Raw genomic sequence first — 16118 nt, 5'->3', positions numbered from 1 at the left:
TATTGGGAACGGCATCAGCAATCCAAATTGAAGCTCTCGTTCCGAATCCATCTGCTGCCCTCTGGTGGCAAGGAGATTTTCGACAATAACAAGTGCACTGCAGTTTATCTGTCTGTGGTTGCCCGCGTCATGTTAAATTGGGCTCGTTAACGTCATATTTCAAGGGCTACATTCCGGCCCTCTCTGGCCTCATAGACCTCCAATTTGATTTTTAACTCATTCACTGCCATTTGGACATTTTCAAGACCCACAGCATATTGTGGTCAATCGTTATAAATACACCAAATTACCAAATGAAAAAAATAAACTATCATTTCACCTGCAGGAAAATAAAGTTTGATTGGACCTATTTCCGTTCTTATCAGCAGTAGAATAAAGAAAAAGAACATGGAAATGGAGATGATTTAGCCAGGGCAAAATCTTTCACTCCTTTTCCGCCAGGTGAACTCCTTGTTTGTTTGGACACATTTAATAAATGGGGGAAAAAAGCTTGTTGCTGCTATCGTGTGTTAGAACAGGGGTGGGAAAAGTAGTGCTTAATGGCCACACACACATTGTGAATTTCAAAAATGACAGGAGGCCCAGCGCAGTTGTAGATGAGGTTAAAAAAAGACATTAGAATGTGTATGCAAAATAGCAACATCACGTAAATAATCCCTTTTTAAATGTAATGTAATTTATTAAGATATCCTTCATTTGTCCCTCAATGGGGAAATTTACGGTCAGAGTTGAGAAAGGAAACCACAAGGTAGGGAGGGGGGGGGGGGGGGACACGCTCGAACTATCCTCTTTTGAGGATTATTTAAATCCAGGATTAAAAAAAGACCCTAGCATATAAATAAGCATATGACAGTTACAACAAGTCACAAGACATAACATGTAATGAGGGGAGAGGATGAATGGGAAGGGGGGGGGGGTGACCGCGACGCGGCCCGTCCAACCAGCTGCACAGTCCTCTGTGCGCTCGGCACATCATTTCACGTCGCAGGGGAAGAAGAGGAACGATGAAGGCGGTGAGGATGAGGATGTGTATGCGTGTGTGATTGTCTGATTGTGTATGTGTGTGCGTGAACAGGCCGGAGCTGCTTCGTCAAGGTCTGCTCATGAAGACAGTCCTGGCTTATCAGTGCATGGCCGAGAAGGAGGGGGGTGATGGTGGGGGTACTCGCTTCCGTGCATGCTTCCATCCAGGGGAAAGGGTCCAGATAGCGTTGTTTTGGAGGGACGGCCGCCAACAATTTCAGACAGCCTTGAGTCCGTGGCCTGTATCTCTTCACTGGCGCCGATCAGTTGAATCTGCAATCTCTTTCCGCAGCGCGGATTCCGACTTCTCCAAGTTGATTTCCACCTTACAAAGGCGCTCCAAAACCGCATCCATATTGCGGTTGAGCTCAGTCACCGCTTGAGTCTGAGTGTTGGACATTCGCGCTAAACCATCCAAAATGACCGGCAGCTTCTTCACTTCCAATAAAGCCTCTCCCGTCGGTTGAATTTTGCGATAGAACAGGAAGCTGATAACACCAAACAGCAGCATACCTGTTATCAGAAGGCCGATAATATAGATGTCTTCCACTTCCTCAATGGACAGTATTGACAGGCACACCATTCTCCACTTTTTCCATGGATCAAGGGCGTACCCGGCAGCAAATGTCCCCGAGGCTGTCCCCAAGTCGGCTCCCCGCTGCCTGCTCTTTTCGTTGAAATGTTTTTGTCAATTGCATCGAGACACCAGCCAACCAATTCCATGGTTTGTTCTTCGGATGAAAATACGGTAGGAGGCTAGTAGAGTTAGACATAGACAGCACGAAGACTGAGTGGCGAGCAAAGAGAGGTTGGGGGTGAAGGACAGGAGCTGAGCAAAAAGCGTCCGCCTCCGTAGAGAGCCAAGCAGAAAAGTAACTTTTAAAATATAATTATACAAAGTATGTTAAAAATGCCTTTTTTAACAAACATATTCTTCATTTATTTACAGAAGATGCTTTGCAAACAGCAGCGCAGATCCTCACCATAACTGGTAAAGGTTCATCTTTGTCTCATCAATCACCAAAACTTTGACCCAGATTTTTTTTAGACTTGCCCCTGGAGTTGGTTTTTATTTTATTTCTTTTTTCCCCCCAAATTCCAGGCTGGCCTTTGCATTGTATTGTACTGTATGTGTATCTTGGTGTTGTTTTGTGCATGGAGAGAAGATTGCTTTCAACTCTGCCCTCTGGAGATTGTTGCTGGTGCCATTAACACTTGTTTCTGGACTTTTCTTTTTTTTCCAACGTTGATTTCTTCTCAGATATTCCTCTTTTGATGTCAGGCTTGAATGTGTTCGTCTGGAGTAAAATTAAAGTACCATAATTAGCCTCCATCACATTTAGAGGTGAAAGTAAACCTCAGCCAAGCTTGTTCAAGCAGGGGTGCGATCATGTTGGCCCCTCCTGTTGATTCGTTGTGATCTGTAAATGAAAGATACAAGTATCAAGTACAGATGGTTTTGTTTCATGCCCAACATTGTGGCAGAGAGTTTCTTTGCCTTGATTTCAGGTTTTGCCAGAATGAGACACTTACCATCGTGTAGCAATGTTGTTGTTTTTTTAATGCTCATTTGCAAGCGCTCAATCAGGTTTAGATAATTGCCACTGGTTAACATTCAGAAAGGGGTCTGTCTGTCTTGTGGATATTTTGACATTGACATCGATCTTCTTCTAGTAACGTTGTTGCCTTTCGGTGATGTGACGTGTTTTTATTCGCAAAAGAAATAAGTGCAATTTTCCACCTAACCATATGAACTTCTCAGCACCGATCAATGGTTTCTTTCTGTCATCCAACAGATTTGACTCAAATCAGCTAAAAGGTGGCGAGACTCATCTATGGATATTTATATCCCATCCAAACATGGCAAGATGCAAGGTGGCGAAGGGGAGGGGTTTGGATATCCCTCACAGCCACCACTGACCTTCAACCAGCTGAGGCCTGGGGCCTCTTCAGAAAATCCAATCTCCTCACCTTTATGCAACATTCCCTTCAATTTTGGGTTAGGATAAATTGGATTACGTCATTGTAAGGTTAAAAAGGGATACAGTGTTAGGTCCTTTCTAACATAACAAAGGACTGCATGTTTCCAATGAATTTGACTCCACTTTCCGAACTGACATCATCGCACAACAAGTTTTGCTGATGCAAATCTCTTACTTGCAGTCTTTATCTGCAAAATATTAGTTCAATAATTAAATGAAAAACAGAGACGCAAATTATTTTTTGTGAAAGATCACTGATTATGTTTTCATTGATTTTGGAATTGCCCTTTCGTTGTGTCACGTTGTGCCCGAAGCGATAGAATGATTGCTCCGTGCACAACAAAATAAGGAGGTGGATCCACGAAATAGCAGACACAGAAAGAGGTTTGTCAAAGAACAAAAGAAGTCTTTAATACGAACAAAAAATAACCCGACAGGGAGAATAACAAAAAGCACTGGTCAAAATAGGGACCAGGGATAAAATAAAAGGACAACAGAAAACGCTTGCGGAAAAAGATAGCAAGGAGGGTCAGATTAGACAATGAATATAGATATCACTCACAAGAGGAACAACGACGCGTAATAACAGCCACAAGGCTAAGAGGCAATGAATCAATGCAAGTAGGAATTGGGCGAGAGAAATTTTGGCACGGCGTGGAATTCTCCGGCAGTGAGTAGACTGCCAGAGCGTCCAAATAAAGGCTGAGCAATTACTCCCTAATGGGTGACAGGTGTGTAAACGGCGGGCAGAAAGCCCGCCCCCTGCTGGCAACTACGGGACGTGACACCTTGTTGTTTACCATTTTATTTCTGCTTTTGCGGAACCATGCCTTCCCTTGCGCTTTGAATTTATATTTCTTCATTTGTGAGAAAAAGAAAGTTATAGTACTATTTTTTAAATGAATGTTTTTGTTGGGGGGGGTTGCCCACAGTTGGAATGGTTAATAGAAATTTTGCTATAAGAGTGATGAAATCATTAAAAATTGTTGGAGTGAAAAGAAAATCAAAATAAAGCACGAATCTAAAATGGAGCATAATACAGCATAGCTACAGTATATTCATTTTTTTCCCCTTTTTACTCTTCACGTGCAGAGAATGAACAGCAGGGGGTGGCACTGCCTCACTTGTCTCCAAACTGACCTGGGGAATGGGGGGGGGGGGGGGGGCAATAATTAGACTTACGATACTCAATGGCACTTTCCGGCGCGATAGGACAGTAAGCAGTGAGAATGTATGTTTCTGTTTGGCAGGCACGTAAATCACGTCTTTTTCATCATTAATGGTACCAATCCCAAAAATATAACATTGAGTGATACAGTAACACGCCATCGTGAATAAATCACCCTACTAATGTAGCAGCAATGGCTAATGTCGCTCGTTTACAGTACTAATGCTAGTTTAGTAATGGTATGGGTATAGCGCTGCTATTTTGTTGACGCTAGATAGCCAATGCGTTCTCTGCAGCTATATAGTATCATGACTACATTTTCATAATCGGATGCCATTATGAGTGGCCATTTTTGAGAATTGCACCAGTGCAATGTTGGTGACGGGCGTGGCTTTCGTCTGAGATTCACATCTCCTCTTTCTTACTTCTTTGTATTCACGTTTTCTGGATGCAACCCACTCTTCTCATTTTTTTCCCTTCTTGGTGTGGGACCAGAGGTGGCTGGGTATTTGGGCACTGACTGGGAATCGCACCTTCACTCAATTTAAGGTAGCAGTATGTACTACCATATGACCAGTGCCCCATGTTGACAAAGGAGTAGAAATCAGGGTCAAATATCAGATATGAAGTAAAACGTCATCATAAAAATACCTGCAAATCGCATATGTGGGTCTATGTGCACTTCGTGACTTCCCACCACAACAGGTGTCCCCCTCGCCACCATCCTCCACCCCCTGCACGCTCCACCTGTCTTGCCTTCTCTGCCGTGGGCTGGCGACGCAGAAAGCAGCCGTCATTCAGTAGAAATGCTATGCTGATCCGGAGCGGATCCCTCAGTCACCGGATCAGGAGCAGCTGCTCGGGCAGTCGGTGCTATTTTCACCCTGTGGATAAAGTGATGTGCACACCGCGTTCACACGTCAGGCTGCCAGGATGAAGTCCACAAACAGCGAGCGCACCGACTGCTTCGCGTCGGACCCAGACGACCCGGAAAGCGAGAGCGACGGTTCGGATGGGAAGTCCACTGGCACCCGCAGCCCACGCCGCGGAAAGGAACCGGAACCTGTCAGGCGGAGGTGTCGGCGGAGAACCGGCACAGAGGCGCGTCTACCTGGTGTGAGTAAACAGAGGCAGGCGGCCAACGCGCGGGAGCGTGACAGGACGCACAGCGTCAACACGGCCTTCACCACCCTGCGCACGCTCATCCCCACCGAGCCTGCCGACAGGAAGCTCTCCAAAGTGGAGACGCTGCGTCTAGCGTGCAGCTACATCTCCCACCTTGCTAACGTGTTGATGCCGGGGGAGGAAAGCCGCGATGGTCAGCCGTGCCTCCGCCACCAGGCCGGCGTGCACTGCCCCGCGCAGCGTAGCGCGCCGCCGCTGCGGGCCATCTGCACCTTTTGTCTAAGCACCCAGAGAAAGCAGGTCAGTCGAGTGGATGGACCAACTAACCGAACTTGAAGAACGCGCCAACAAAAGAAATACATTTTCATCAAACGGGCCAAGCGTACTTGCACAGACTACTGTACTTGAAATACACGTGTTTTTAAAATTAAATTTAAAAAAGTTTTAATTTCAGATAACAGAAATGGAACTCAATTCTCAACTCCGTTTTACGTATACGGTGGACCCCGCTATTCGCTGGGGACTGGGACGGCCCGCGAATCCTGAAAATCCGCTATAATTGACACATAAAATACAAGGGTAATTTTTTTTCACATCTCAAAACATTTTTGAATAAACGGGGATATCCTACCAATAAGCATTTAACGTGCAAACCGGGGTTTGGCTTTACAGCCACTAAAATAAAATAGTGGAAAAACCCACTACATATATATACAGTATATATAAAGTGTGTGTGTATTTTTTTTAAATCTGCAAACAGGTGAATCTTTGGGTGCCAAACCACAAATATATACTGAAATAAATGTGTGTTTAGTGTACTCAATTGTATTTTATCAAGTGGTTGCACAAAAAAATAATCTGGGCCCAGATACATTTTAAATCAATGTTTAGCCTGCTTCAAAAGCCACTTGATGACAAAACTAAAAGCAACACACCTTTTTGCCAGTATGCAGGCATCCATTATAGCACTAACCACAGCTTTAACAAAGTGCTGTACATAAAAAATACATAATTCAAGCAGTAGGGAAAAAAACCCTGCAGTATATTTTTTTCTAATTTAAATGCCCAATAACTCCCTTATACTTTGCCATTTAGCAAACAGGAAATGGAGTGTTTTATTCCTTCGTCTTGCCCTTGTGTGAAGCCGTTAGTCGATGACAGAAAAGCAAGACTGACACAAGTTTCCCCGATGGTGGTGCATAGACCCTACGGCATAAAATTGTGAATTGTAGGCTGGAATTAAACACATCCATTAAGTTGATGTTGGTGACACTGTCAAAAAATTTTCTTAAATAAGTCAAGTCAACAGTATTTATAGAGCACTTTCAAACAGCCATCTCTGCATACAAAGTGCTGTACATGGAGCAATTTAACATGCACAATAAACAGTAAGACAAATCGGTAATAAAGGCGGTAGAAAGCACCAAGCAGTAAAACCAAGAACACATCCAAGTCATGCTGAGTCGAATGCCAAAGAATACAAGTGAGCTTTGAGGAGGGCTTTAAAGATGGGCAGCGAGGAGGCTTGTCGAATGTTCAGTGGGAGGTCATTCCAGAGAGAGGGACCAGCAACAGAAAAGGCTCGATCCCCTCTGAGCCTCAGTTTAGTCACAAACGGGGAATATCTTGCATAATTACACCATCAATATCTTGATGGTGTAATGGTTGGTCAGGACCGTTGATGTCGCTGTTATCTTTTTTCACAAGACCTCATTCAAGTCGCAAACACAATTCGTGTTCCTTCTGTCAAGTTACAGCTTTTTTTTGTCATATCGACGCAGGTTGGGAAACGGGTAACACGCCTATAATGACAAGAGTAAAAAGTAGATGTTTTCTAATTCAGCGAATGTAAAAATTCACGTAACAGTATGTTTTTAACCGTTACGTGCAATTTCTCAGTCTGCACAATTTCATCCTGTAGCAATAAAATGCAGTTAAAAGCTGACATTTGACAAAAGTGGACAAGTAATGTTTGTTGGGAACAACCTATTCTTTTAACATACAACTGAAGTTGTGTGCTTTTCACTTCATTACAAATGCCTTCTTTTTTGTCTCAGCAGCTCAAAGATGGCACCAAGCGTTCAACTAAAGCTTAAGGCCTCGGACCCACATGGAGCGGTCGTGCAAGTTTACATTTGTACATATTTAAAATATTTATTCTTAATTTAAAAGGTAGGGAAAAAGAAAATGGTCACCGAAATGCACTTTCTATTGCCATCATTTGTGCCTGTGAAGCAACCTGTGTTTTGGTTGAGCTGCAACCTGAGCCCATGTGTAAGGTTGCACTATTTTGGTCCCAACAACCCCGACGTAGCTATTACTACAGGAAGTAGACCTTGATCAAATACTTACAATGTTGCTTTTTGCACAAAACATCACTCTTAACGATGCACACGGCCCTTTTGAACAAGGTGTTTAGAAATTGTGCATACTGTATTTACAACACAAATATATAACCCTCTGAAGCAATGTTGCACTACCTCAAACATGTTTACCTCAACATCAAATGTGTAACATTACTGTATTTGTGTGGCTCGATACCTTTGCACATCAAATCATCTTCTGGAAAAATAAATATTTTTGTACCATAAAAAAAGCGTCATCATTCAGCTGGCATGTTGCATGCTGGGAAAACCTTTTCCTCACATCAGTGGTGCGCGTATCCGTCGGAATACTCCCTTGGTCAACTAAAAACACGCATGATCATTTCATAAGCTTTATTTCCATAAAAAAGTCAATTGGTTTACATCAGATTAAAGAAAGTAGAAACCAATAATCTGATAGCTGGCGAGGCAATATATAGGGTGTGTCTTTCAACGGACTAACCAGTGTGACCACAACACACGGGGGGAGGGTTTACAAAAGGAAGGCGGAGTTTGAGTGAGAATGAGCCAAAATGATTTGGGCAGACTTTTAAGGGAAGGGAAATGAAAACTTGTTTTTCATTTCTTTAACATCAAAAGAAAAGAAAACTTTGGCAAAAAATTGTCAGTTGGCCTCAGTCTTGTGGTAAATTGATGTGAACTCCGAGTAAACGCCAGAGTGAGCAGAGGCCACAAGATCATACGGAATGTTTGCTGTCCAAATTAGAGGGCACTACAAGAGTGGGAAGTGAAGAGGACACCAACAGTTACAAACGAGGACCGAGCCCTTTAAAAAAAAGGTTCTAAAATAACATGTGCAGGTTGTAAGGGAACAATACCAGGAGGTAGAAAAGTCAGAAGGGCATTGACATTCTACCAATCCCTTTTCTACTCATTAAAAAAAAAAGTGGTGGTACGTGAGGGGGGTTTGGGGTGGGAAAGCTCATCTGGCATCTGAGGTTTTCAGTCCGCTTCCTCTTCATCCGATTCAGACTCTGCAGGGGAGAGAAAAAATTAAATGATAAAAAGGTCAACGTTTCAATGACTTGATCACAGCATAAACCAATTTCCAAACTGGGGCCTGACCAATTTGAATTTCTTTAGGCCAATGCTGGCACTTAGCAGAAAGAAAAAAATACAGATTAGGCCGAGTGATTAATCGCCTGATGATAAAAAAAAAAAATTACATTACTACATTACAGATTAAATAACGTCATTTTTGGTTCTAACCCAAGACAGCATTTTGCTTAAAAATTACAATTACAATTATTAGTTATTTTTCAAGTATTGTTCTGGTACATAAAGCACTAAAAAAAAACAGCACACAAATGCCAATTATGTTTTTTTTTTGCTAACGTTAGAAGTGTTCTCAGCAGTATATAAATCTGTGACATTATTTTCCTCTGCTGGACAAAAAGCCTCCTCTGCACTGGCTTCAGTGTCACTTTGCATTCTCACCTTCTTCTGCGTTCTTCAACCACTCCACAAACTTTTTCATCTGCTCGAGGAAGACGCTCTTCCCCTTGGCCAGGTGGGCTTCAGTGTACCACTTCAGGATGGCCTCTTCGCTCAATACATCCGCTGAGGAAAAGGGGAGGGAAAATCACTAAGGTTGCAAGTTGCTGTAGGCAACAATAGGCCTTTAAAGGCCACTGCGCACCAACTGATGAGAATCAACTGGACAATCTCCCTTAAATATTCCCTTTGCAATAGAAATGTTCCCATGGTCGTGTTGAGACACCACGTCAAAGAAAACGCATCAGCCGTTGGCCACTGTAGCCATTTAAAGCGGAAACGGGTGAGACGAAAGCAGAGAGTAGATATTTCAGATGCTTTTGGCCAACGACAGCCTCATTCATTGACTGAACTTGGGCATTCTGGCAGCAGCTCTCCACGCTTCATTTTTAAGTCACAAGTAAATATCGGATTTTGTCTCAAACTAATTTTATGAACATTTGTCAGTTCCCACATGGAAGCCCTACACTAATGGGTATTGCTGGCAACAGTGACTACCCAAACATTCTAATCAATAACAACACACTAATTCAATCAGCGAATTGTCAGCAACAAAACAAAAAGTGATTTTTTTTTTCCTGGGGCAGGCAAGCAATTTACATTTCACATCACACCAAATCTAGTTGCAGATGGTCGTCCAACTGTGTCCGAACCACACATTGCATGACATTTGAGTAGCAGAGGTTGTGCGTGCATGCATGCATGCGGCAGACCTTTATAGAGGAGCACCACAATCTTCTGAAAGGCCTTCATGAAGTGGATGTTATCGTAGCAGTACTCCTGGATCTTTAGCAGCAGACTGAGCTCAGAAAGACCTTGGGAGGTGAAGGACTTCAGCAGAGGGCTATATTGCTGTTGGGGTGGGGAAATCACGTCACGTCTGTCCTGCTGAACAAGCGCGAGGCCACATACGCACAGGGGGAGTGAACAAACCTTCAAGTGTTTGATGGCTTGTTCGGTCACCAGCTCTTCCTTTTTATTCCACTCCACAGAGCTCATCACACAAGTCCAAATGATGCTGATCATGGCCTGCTCAGAGAGGTTGGCCTTTTTCATCTCCTCCTTGGTGAACGCAATGATCTGTGGGAGCAGGAAAACATTAAAGCTGATCCTGGGGAACAAATAGAAAAGGCGTGTCACTCCCAGCTAGGTTATCTTGCCTCTTTGAGCGGGTCTCCGCGGGACATTTGCTCCTGGAGCTCCTTCTGCAGCTCCTTGCGAGCACCGATGGATTGCTGGTTGCGGGCGAAGTCGGACAGCTCCTTCAGCCCGGCGTCTGTGAAGTACTTAGAAAAATGCTCGCAGCTCCGCTTGTTGGCAGGAAAAAGTTCCTGTAGGGAAGAGGCAGAGGTGTCAGAAAGTGCAGCGCCTTTTCTTGACCTCACAAAATCTTCTACCATCAGTCTGTTGTCCATGCCCACTTTACGGAGGCTTCCAGCTACTGAGTTGATGTCTTTCTCATTGATCCACGACTTGAACAACTTGACGGCAAAGGCAGCAGACACTCCTAAACAGACGAGTGCGGTGGTGACGAGGACAGTCCTACTCACATGCACTCAGCACGACACACGTGGCCCTTACCCTCTTTCACAAGGTTTTCGTTAAAGAGGCTGCTGAGGATGGAGGCTGATATGTTGCCGTTGGCCAGCAGAATGCCAGTCAGCATGGCCAGCTTGTTGCGCTCAGACTCAGTGAACCCTTTTAGAAACAGCAGCAACTGTGCACACAATAACATGGTGGTTACAGAGAGTCATCTGCAATTTGCGTGCAGTTGTCCTTTAGCAAAATGAGACACTGCGGGGTGCTGTAGTCTCAGTCATGCTCATTTGTCCAACCCATAACATCCACCGTTCACGACATGTATTCGCTACCAAATCAGATCTTCAAAATAAATGTTCTCACCTTCTTGATTTCCTCCTCGAAACCCTTCTCCAGGTACTTGTAACGCCTGATCAGCTTGTTAAAAACCTGGGGGAGAAATATTTTTGGAGAACATTTGAAGTACGTGTCAATCAACAGGTCTTAGGGTTGCACATTTTCTGGAAGTTTCAAAGGTGAAAACTTTACACAGGATGAAATCAGGAATTCTCAATAATTGCAGGTCGGTGCTCAATAGGGAACTTTACATATCATTAGAAGGTTGTTGTTGCATGAACCTGACCAAGTTAGCCTTCTTGTTGCTTGGCCAATATTGTGTTTATGTTAGAAATCGGAAATCATAGGTAGAATCTGCGAACAAGCTGTTTTTCCACTCGGCAGGCAAATGACCAAATAGCATGCAGAATTATTTTTTTACCAACCACACACAAAGAAAACATACCATGGGAACACACCCACCAGAGACATAAATAGGGTGATTCCACACTGAACATGTTTACATTAAAAAGGCCTTTTCGATTAAAAGTTAAGATGTCTTCAACAAACCGGTCCAGTTGCCCATGTTCAATCTTTCTGAATCCAATTTGGAATAGTTCCACATAATCCCCACCATAACTTACTTCTAATTAATTTTAAATTTGCCTGAATGTTTACAGAGACTAATTGAAAGATGTCCACACCTCCCTACAGGTTCCTATCGAAACTTCCTACATACCTGAGCATATGCTTGCATCGTCTCCAGGTCTTCTTGTGCCGTAAAGAGGCAAAACTCTGTGCGGGTCATGTCGTCAGACAGAGTCCCACCTGGGGCTGCATGAGAACGCAATGACAATCAGACATCAGTTCAATAAAAGGATTGTTCACTGCAATTCCACACAACGTACCCAGCATTCCACCGGCCACCAGGATGTCAAAGAGTGTCTCAGCATAGCGGCGGTAGTCAAGCTTGGCGCCAGAGGCATCAAGGAACTTCGCAACCGCCTCCAAGTCAGTGCCAGTTTGATTCAAGCCTTGTACGATACTTTCTTGAAACTGAGTAGGGTCAAACCTCTCCTTTTCATCTGAAGAGGGAGAGCGTGCAATTGTGAGAACGCGAAAAAAAAATCCAAGGAGATCATACAATAGTTTCACCAACCTCTTTTCCTAGTTTTGAAACGCTGGCCTGTTAGCGTCGGCTTTTGCTGCTTTAGATTATTCATAAAAGACACCTTGCAAAAGACGAGACCGGGTTTAAGGAGTTTGACAACGTAGAGTGCACAAGTATTATTTCCGGGTTCGCTGTGACCAACTACTTGCAATGTAGTTAACCGCACATTTAAATGTCACCAACAGCGAACAAATACTAAGACATTCCACGCAGCTGCATCGAAAGTGTGGCATGAATAAAGAAAAAGAAACTGAACGTGTCATACACGGCAGAAATTAAAAACGCCTGGCTTGAGCGGACAAGATTTGGCTTTAGCTGTTAGCCTTAGCTCCCCGAGGGCCTTACCATGCGCTGAGCTAGCACAGGTTAGCTGGGCCCAACAACGACCTGGTTAATCTGAACTACTAAACTGACGGCGGACCGATTTCTTGTAGCGACATTTATTTTAGGGAGCCCTTTCACGTGAAAAAATGTCGGCCAAGTGTCACCTGGCAATCTTTGCAACGTACCATCGAAGGGGTGAAAATCCGTAAATTGGGCTAATTTAGCGTAACGAGCCTTCGAACGTAGCCCATGACGGCACGCGAACGTGTAACTACGATTTATTTTAACGCCATCGGATCACATTCCGTGTCGTCTTTAATTATCTGATGACGTAGACACAAAACAAAGTCAACACCCATTCGACTACTCACCGAAATGAATGCAGATAAAAAACGGTTATGAACCAGAGGACTCGAACGGAGTGTCACGAATGTTGTAGTGCCCCAAACAAAAAGACCTCAACGTCAGGACTTCCGCAGGCTCCACCCTCTGCGCATGCGCTTGTAACATTCACTTCCGCTTTGAAGGAAAAAAAAGAAAAAAATATATTTGGGTCGACCTATAATTACTGTATTTTTGCGTGAATGTTGAGGCCTTACGGCTGTTATACTAGAATTTCAACTTTATTTTAGACTGTTATTTTCGCACATTATATTTTATTCCTCGCATTTTCTTGACGTGCTACTCCTTCCACATTTTCCGACTAAGTCTCACCATTCCAACTTCAATTTATTCCAAAAAAATCATGGTTTGCATTTTTCTCTCTTAATCAAAACATTCTATGTTACACATTTACATCCCATTTGAAGTGCCAAACATTTAGATCCTTCAAATCACCTTGGGAAGAATTTTCAACATTTCAAACTTTCACATATAGTAAAAATTTCACATTTTCCCAGTATCATTCATAAATTTCGAGCCCCCCGCCCCCAATCACATTCTGCAGTTACCACTTCAATTTTTCACATACATTCACTCAGTCACACCATTCCAAGACAGCTGGGATAGGCTCCAGCACCCCCCGCGACCCTAGTGAGGATCAAGCGGCTTGGAAGATGAATGAATGAATGAATGAATAAAATTATAATTCTTTTGTTTTCCAGTCTAATTTCTACATGTTTTTCCACAGATACAAAGTGTTCAACATTACTATTTATCTTATCTATTCCGCAATTATTTTTCAAAATAAAAGTCTTAAATTACAATTTTCTTTGTTTTTCTACTTTAATTTGTATATGTTTTGAGTGATTCAAACCATTCTAACTTTAAACTTTTCACCGTATCCGTACCACAATTCATTTTTCACAATGTTAAGAAACAATATCTTGTATGCTCATTTCTGTAATGATGTGTTCTTTATTTTGAACGGATCTGGCAACCCAAGACACAATGCCATATCCGGTCTGTACTCGGCGCGAAATAATTTTTTTTCTTCCTGTTCAGTGGCGATGAGAAGCGGCTGCTCTCTGCGCAGACGGCAAATAAAACGTGCAACATGTTTGAGTTAAACAAGTAAATTCATCTCTCGTCGTTATTCTCCCAAATACATCCCGACGAAGCGCACACCTCAACACACAATTTGAAAATAAACGCCCAAAGTTGAGTTTTTTTGTTTGTATTTTTTTCCTCTCAGGCCTACATTTTTTTGACCGATTCAAACCGTTCCGACAGATTCTCCATAATGGTATTCACCCTGGCCTACAGTCTCCACAGTAGTGATGGGAATTCCGGCTCCTTTTAGGGAGCCGGCTCTTTTGGCTCGGCTCCCCTAAAAGAGCCGGTTCTTTCGGCTCCCAAATGGCTCCTCAGTTTTTTTGTTGCTTAAATTTATTTAATACCAAAAATAACGTAATATTATGTGTAAAATGAAGTACTAAAGCAAAAAATAGACACTATATCAAAAATTTATTTATATTCTTCTGAACATACTCAACATGGAGTGCTACAAAAATAAAAACAAAGTACAAAGACCCATCTCAAAACAAAGTCGTCAAAAAATGTTTATAAGCTTTTAACTATTTACAGTAAAACAACATAAGCAAGCTTTGAATACCACACAACAAATTATAAATTAAAATTTGTAAAACAAAAAGAAAAAAAGCAGCATTCAGGTAAAGGTTTTAGCTTGTCTTTAGCGAAGATTGGCATGAAGAAAAACCAAGTGCCTCAGCTTTCAGGGGTTGATCCTGTTTCTCTTCTCTGTTAATATTTGCCCTGTTTTGGAGAAGATTCTCTCTGAGGGGACAGATGTTGCGACAACACACAGCCAACACAAAATGGATGAAAATCCCTTGCAATCATTTTACCCAGTTCCTCATCACTTGTGTTCCGTTTTGCTGGTTTTATAGCTTTTTGCATAAAGTGGCTCATAGAGCTCTGGGTTGTACATCTAGGCACTTGTGACATTGCAGCAGCAGCAGCAACAGTTGCAGACACATTGGCACTAAGGGTGTGGAAAATAATCGATATTAATCGATACATCGATGCGCACGTGCACGATGCGAGTGCATCGGCTCATTCACTGGGTACGACGCGATTGACGGGTGAAATCGAGATTCATCACGATGCATTGGTGGGTATCGGTAAAATCCGATTCAAGCGCCGTTTTATTCATGTTAAACGTCACCTATTTGCCCTTTCTTAGGTGCAATGAATGCACCATCATTGTTTTGCGTTTTGTGTTGAATACGGACGGTAGCCGTGCGTCAGATAGACAGATACAGTCCAGTACATAACTAGCGAAACACTATGGAAGTTCGCGCAAGCAGCAGCGAGGAAACTACTGTATTTAATCCTCCGCAACATTCAGATCTTATGTTTGGAAATACTACGGCTTCGAAAAGAAAGATGGAAAGATTGATAAAAGCTCCGTAATTTGCAAAGAATGTCGCACTACGAAGCCATACAACGGCAGCACCACAAATATGCAGACCACTTAAAACGATGGCACCACATCACCGACAAGTTTCCCGCCCCCTCCACGCGCCTCCCCGTCCAGTTCCTCGTTGGACACCGGAGAAACTCTTGGCAAACCAGGTCAGGATCAGAAAAAATCGCCTCTTTTTTGGGGGGTCCCCTTGCAGCTCGCGGTGACCGCGCAAGGAAAAACTATATATGGATGACTCTTTTGGACATTTCATTTTGACATTCAGTGAGAGTGGTCTGTGTACGCTACAATACACACAGCAGCTTTGAGGCTGTGACTGCCACATTGTTTCAATTGTATTTTTTTCTGTCCTATGGAGATGGATATTTCATATAAGACACTCGGTGAGTAGTCTGTTTGTGTTTACACTCCAGCAACAGCTGTGAGTCTCAGGTGCCAAATTGTTTACATTTTCTTTGCCCAAAACCCAATTGTGAAAGGGCTTAAATAAGTTGTTTTACAAGTTCTACTGTTTATAAGGAATGAAGTGGTCTACTTTTTGCAATACCATACTGAATTCCATCTTTTTTTAAACTTTTTTCTTTGCGTATTTGCATCATGTTTAATTGCACAATATCACAACAAATTGCACTGTATCGTATCGGATCGCGTTGATTTGAACTAAATGTGTATCGCGTCGTACCACATCGTGAAGACGGTGAAACGT

The 16118-nt window shown here is 42.9% G+C and overlaps 2 protein-coding genes across 4 annotated transcripts; one reads left to right on the top strand and one right to left on the bottom strand.

Moving 5' to 3' along the window:
* Positions 1-4919: 4919 nt before the first annotated feature.
* Positions 4920-7826, top strand: si:ch211-246m6.4 (transcription factor 15). Of its 2 annotated transcripts, none has more exons than XM_052054037.1 (2): positions 4920-5598; positions 7359-7826. In XM_052054037.1, exons 1-2 carry the CDS (start codon positions 5107-5109, stop codon positions 7392-7394), a joined length of 528 nt encoding a protein of 175 aa, XP_051909997.1. In that variant the 5' UTR covers positions 4920-5106; the 3' UTR covers positions 7395-7826. The 2 variants fall into 2 exon arrangements, with proteins under 2 accessions (XP_051909997.1, XP_051909988.1); XM_052054028.1 differs by having other exon boundaries at positions 4922-5598; positions 7356-7826.
* A 174-nt stretch (positions 7827-8000) lies between these two features.
* bzw1a (basic leucine zipper and W2 domains 1a) lies at positions 8001-13033 on the bottom strand. 2 transcript variants are annotated; one of them, XM_052054007.1, is made up of 12 exons: positions 12897-13033; positions 12190-12262; positions 11939-12115; positions 11770-11864; positions 11079-11144; positions 10758-10893; positions 10574-10683; positions 10337-10507; positions 10110-10256; positions 9890-10028; positions 9120-9242; positions 8001-8656 (listed from the first exon to the last, which is right to left on the bottom strand). In XM_052054007.1, exons 2-12 carry the CDS (start codon positions 12251-12253, stop codon positions 8625-8627), a joined length of 1260 nt encoding a protein of 419 aa, XP_051909967.1. In that variant the 5' UTR covers positions 12254-12262; positions 12897-13033; the 3' UTR covers positions 8001-8624. The 2 variants fall into 2 exon arrangements, with proteins under 2 accessions (XP_051909967.1, XP_051909975.1); XM_052054015.1 differs by lacking the exons at positions 12190-12262; positions 12897-13033 and having other exon boundaries at positions 11859-11864; positions 11939-12016.
* Between the last annotated feature and the right edge of the window lie 3085 nt (positions 13034-16118).

The sequence above is a fragment of the Hippocampus zosterae genome, chromosome 2 (assembly GCF_025434085.1).
Source record: "Hippocampus zosterae strain Florida chromosome 2, ASM2543408v3, whole genome shotgun sequence".
NCBI lineage: Eukaryota > Metazoa > Chordata > Actinopteri > Syngnathiformes > Syngnathidae > Hippocampus > Hippocampus zosterae.
This window is presented reverse-complemented; position numbering and strand designations above follow the sequence as displayed.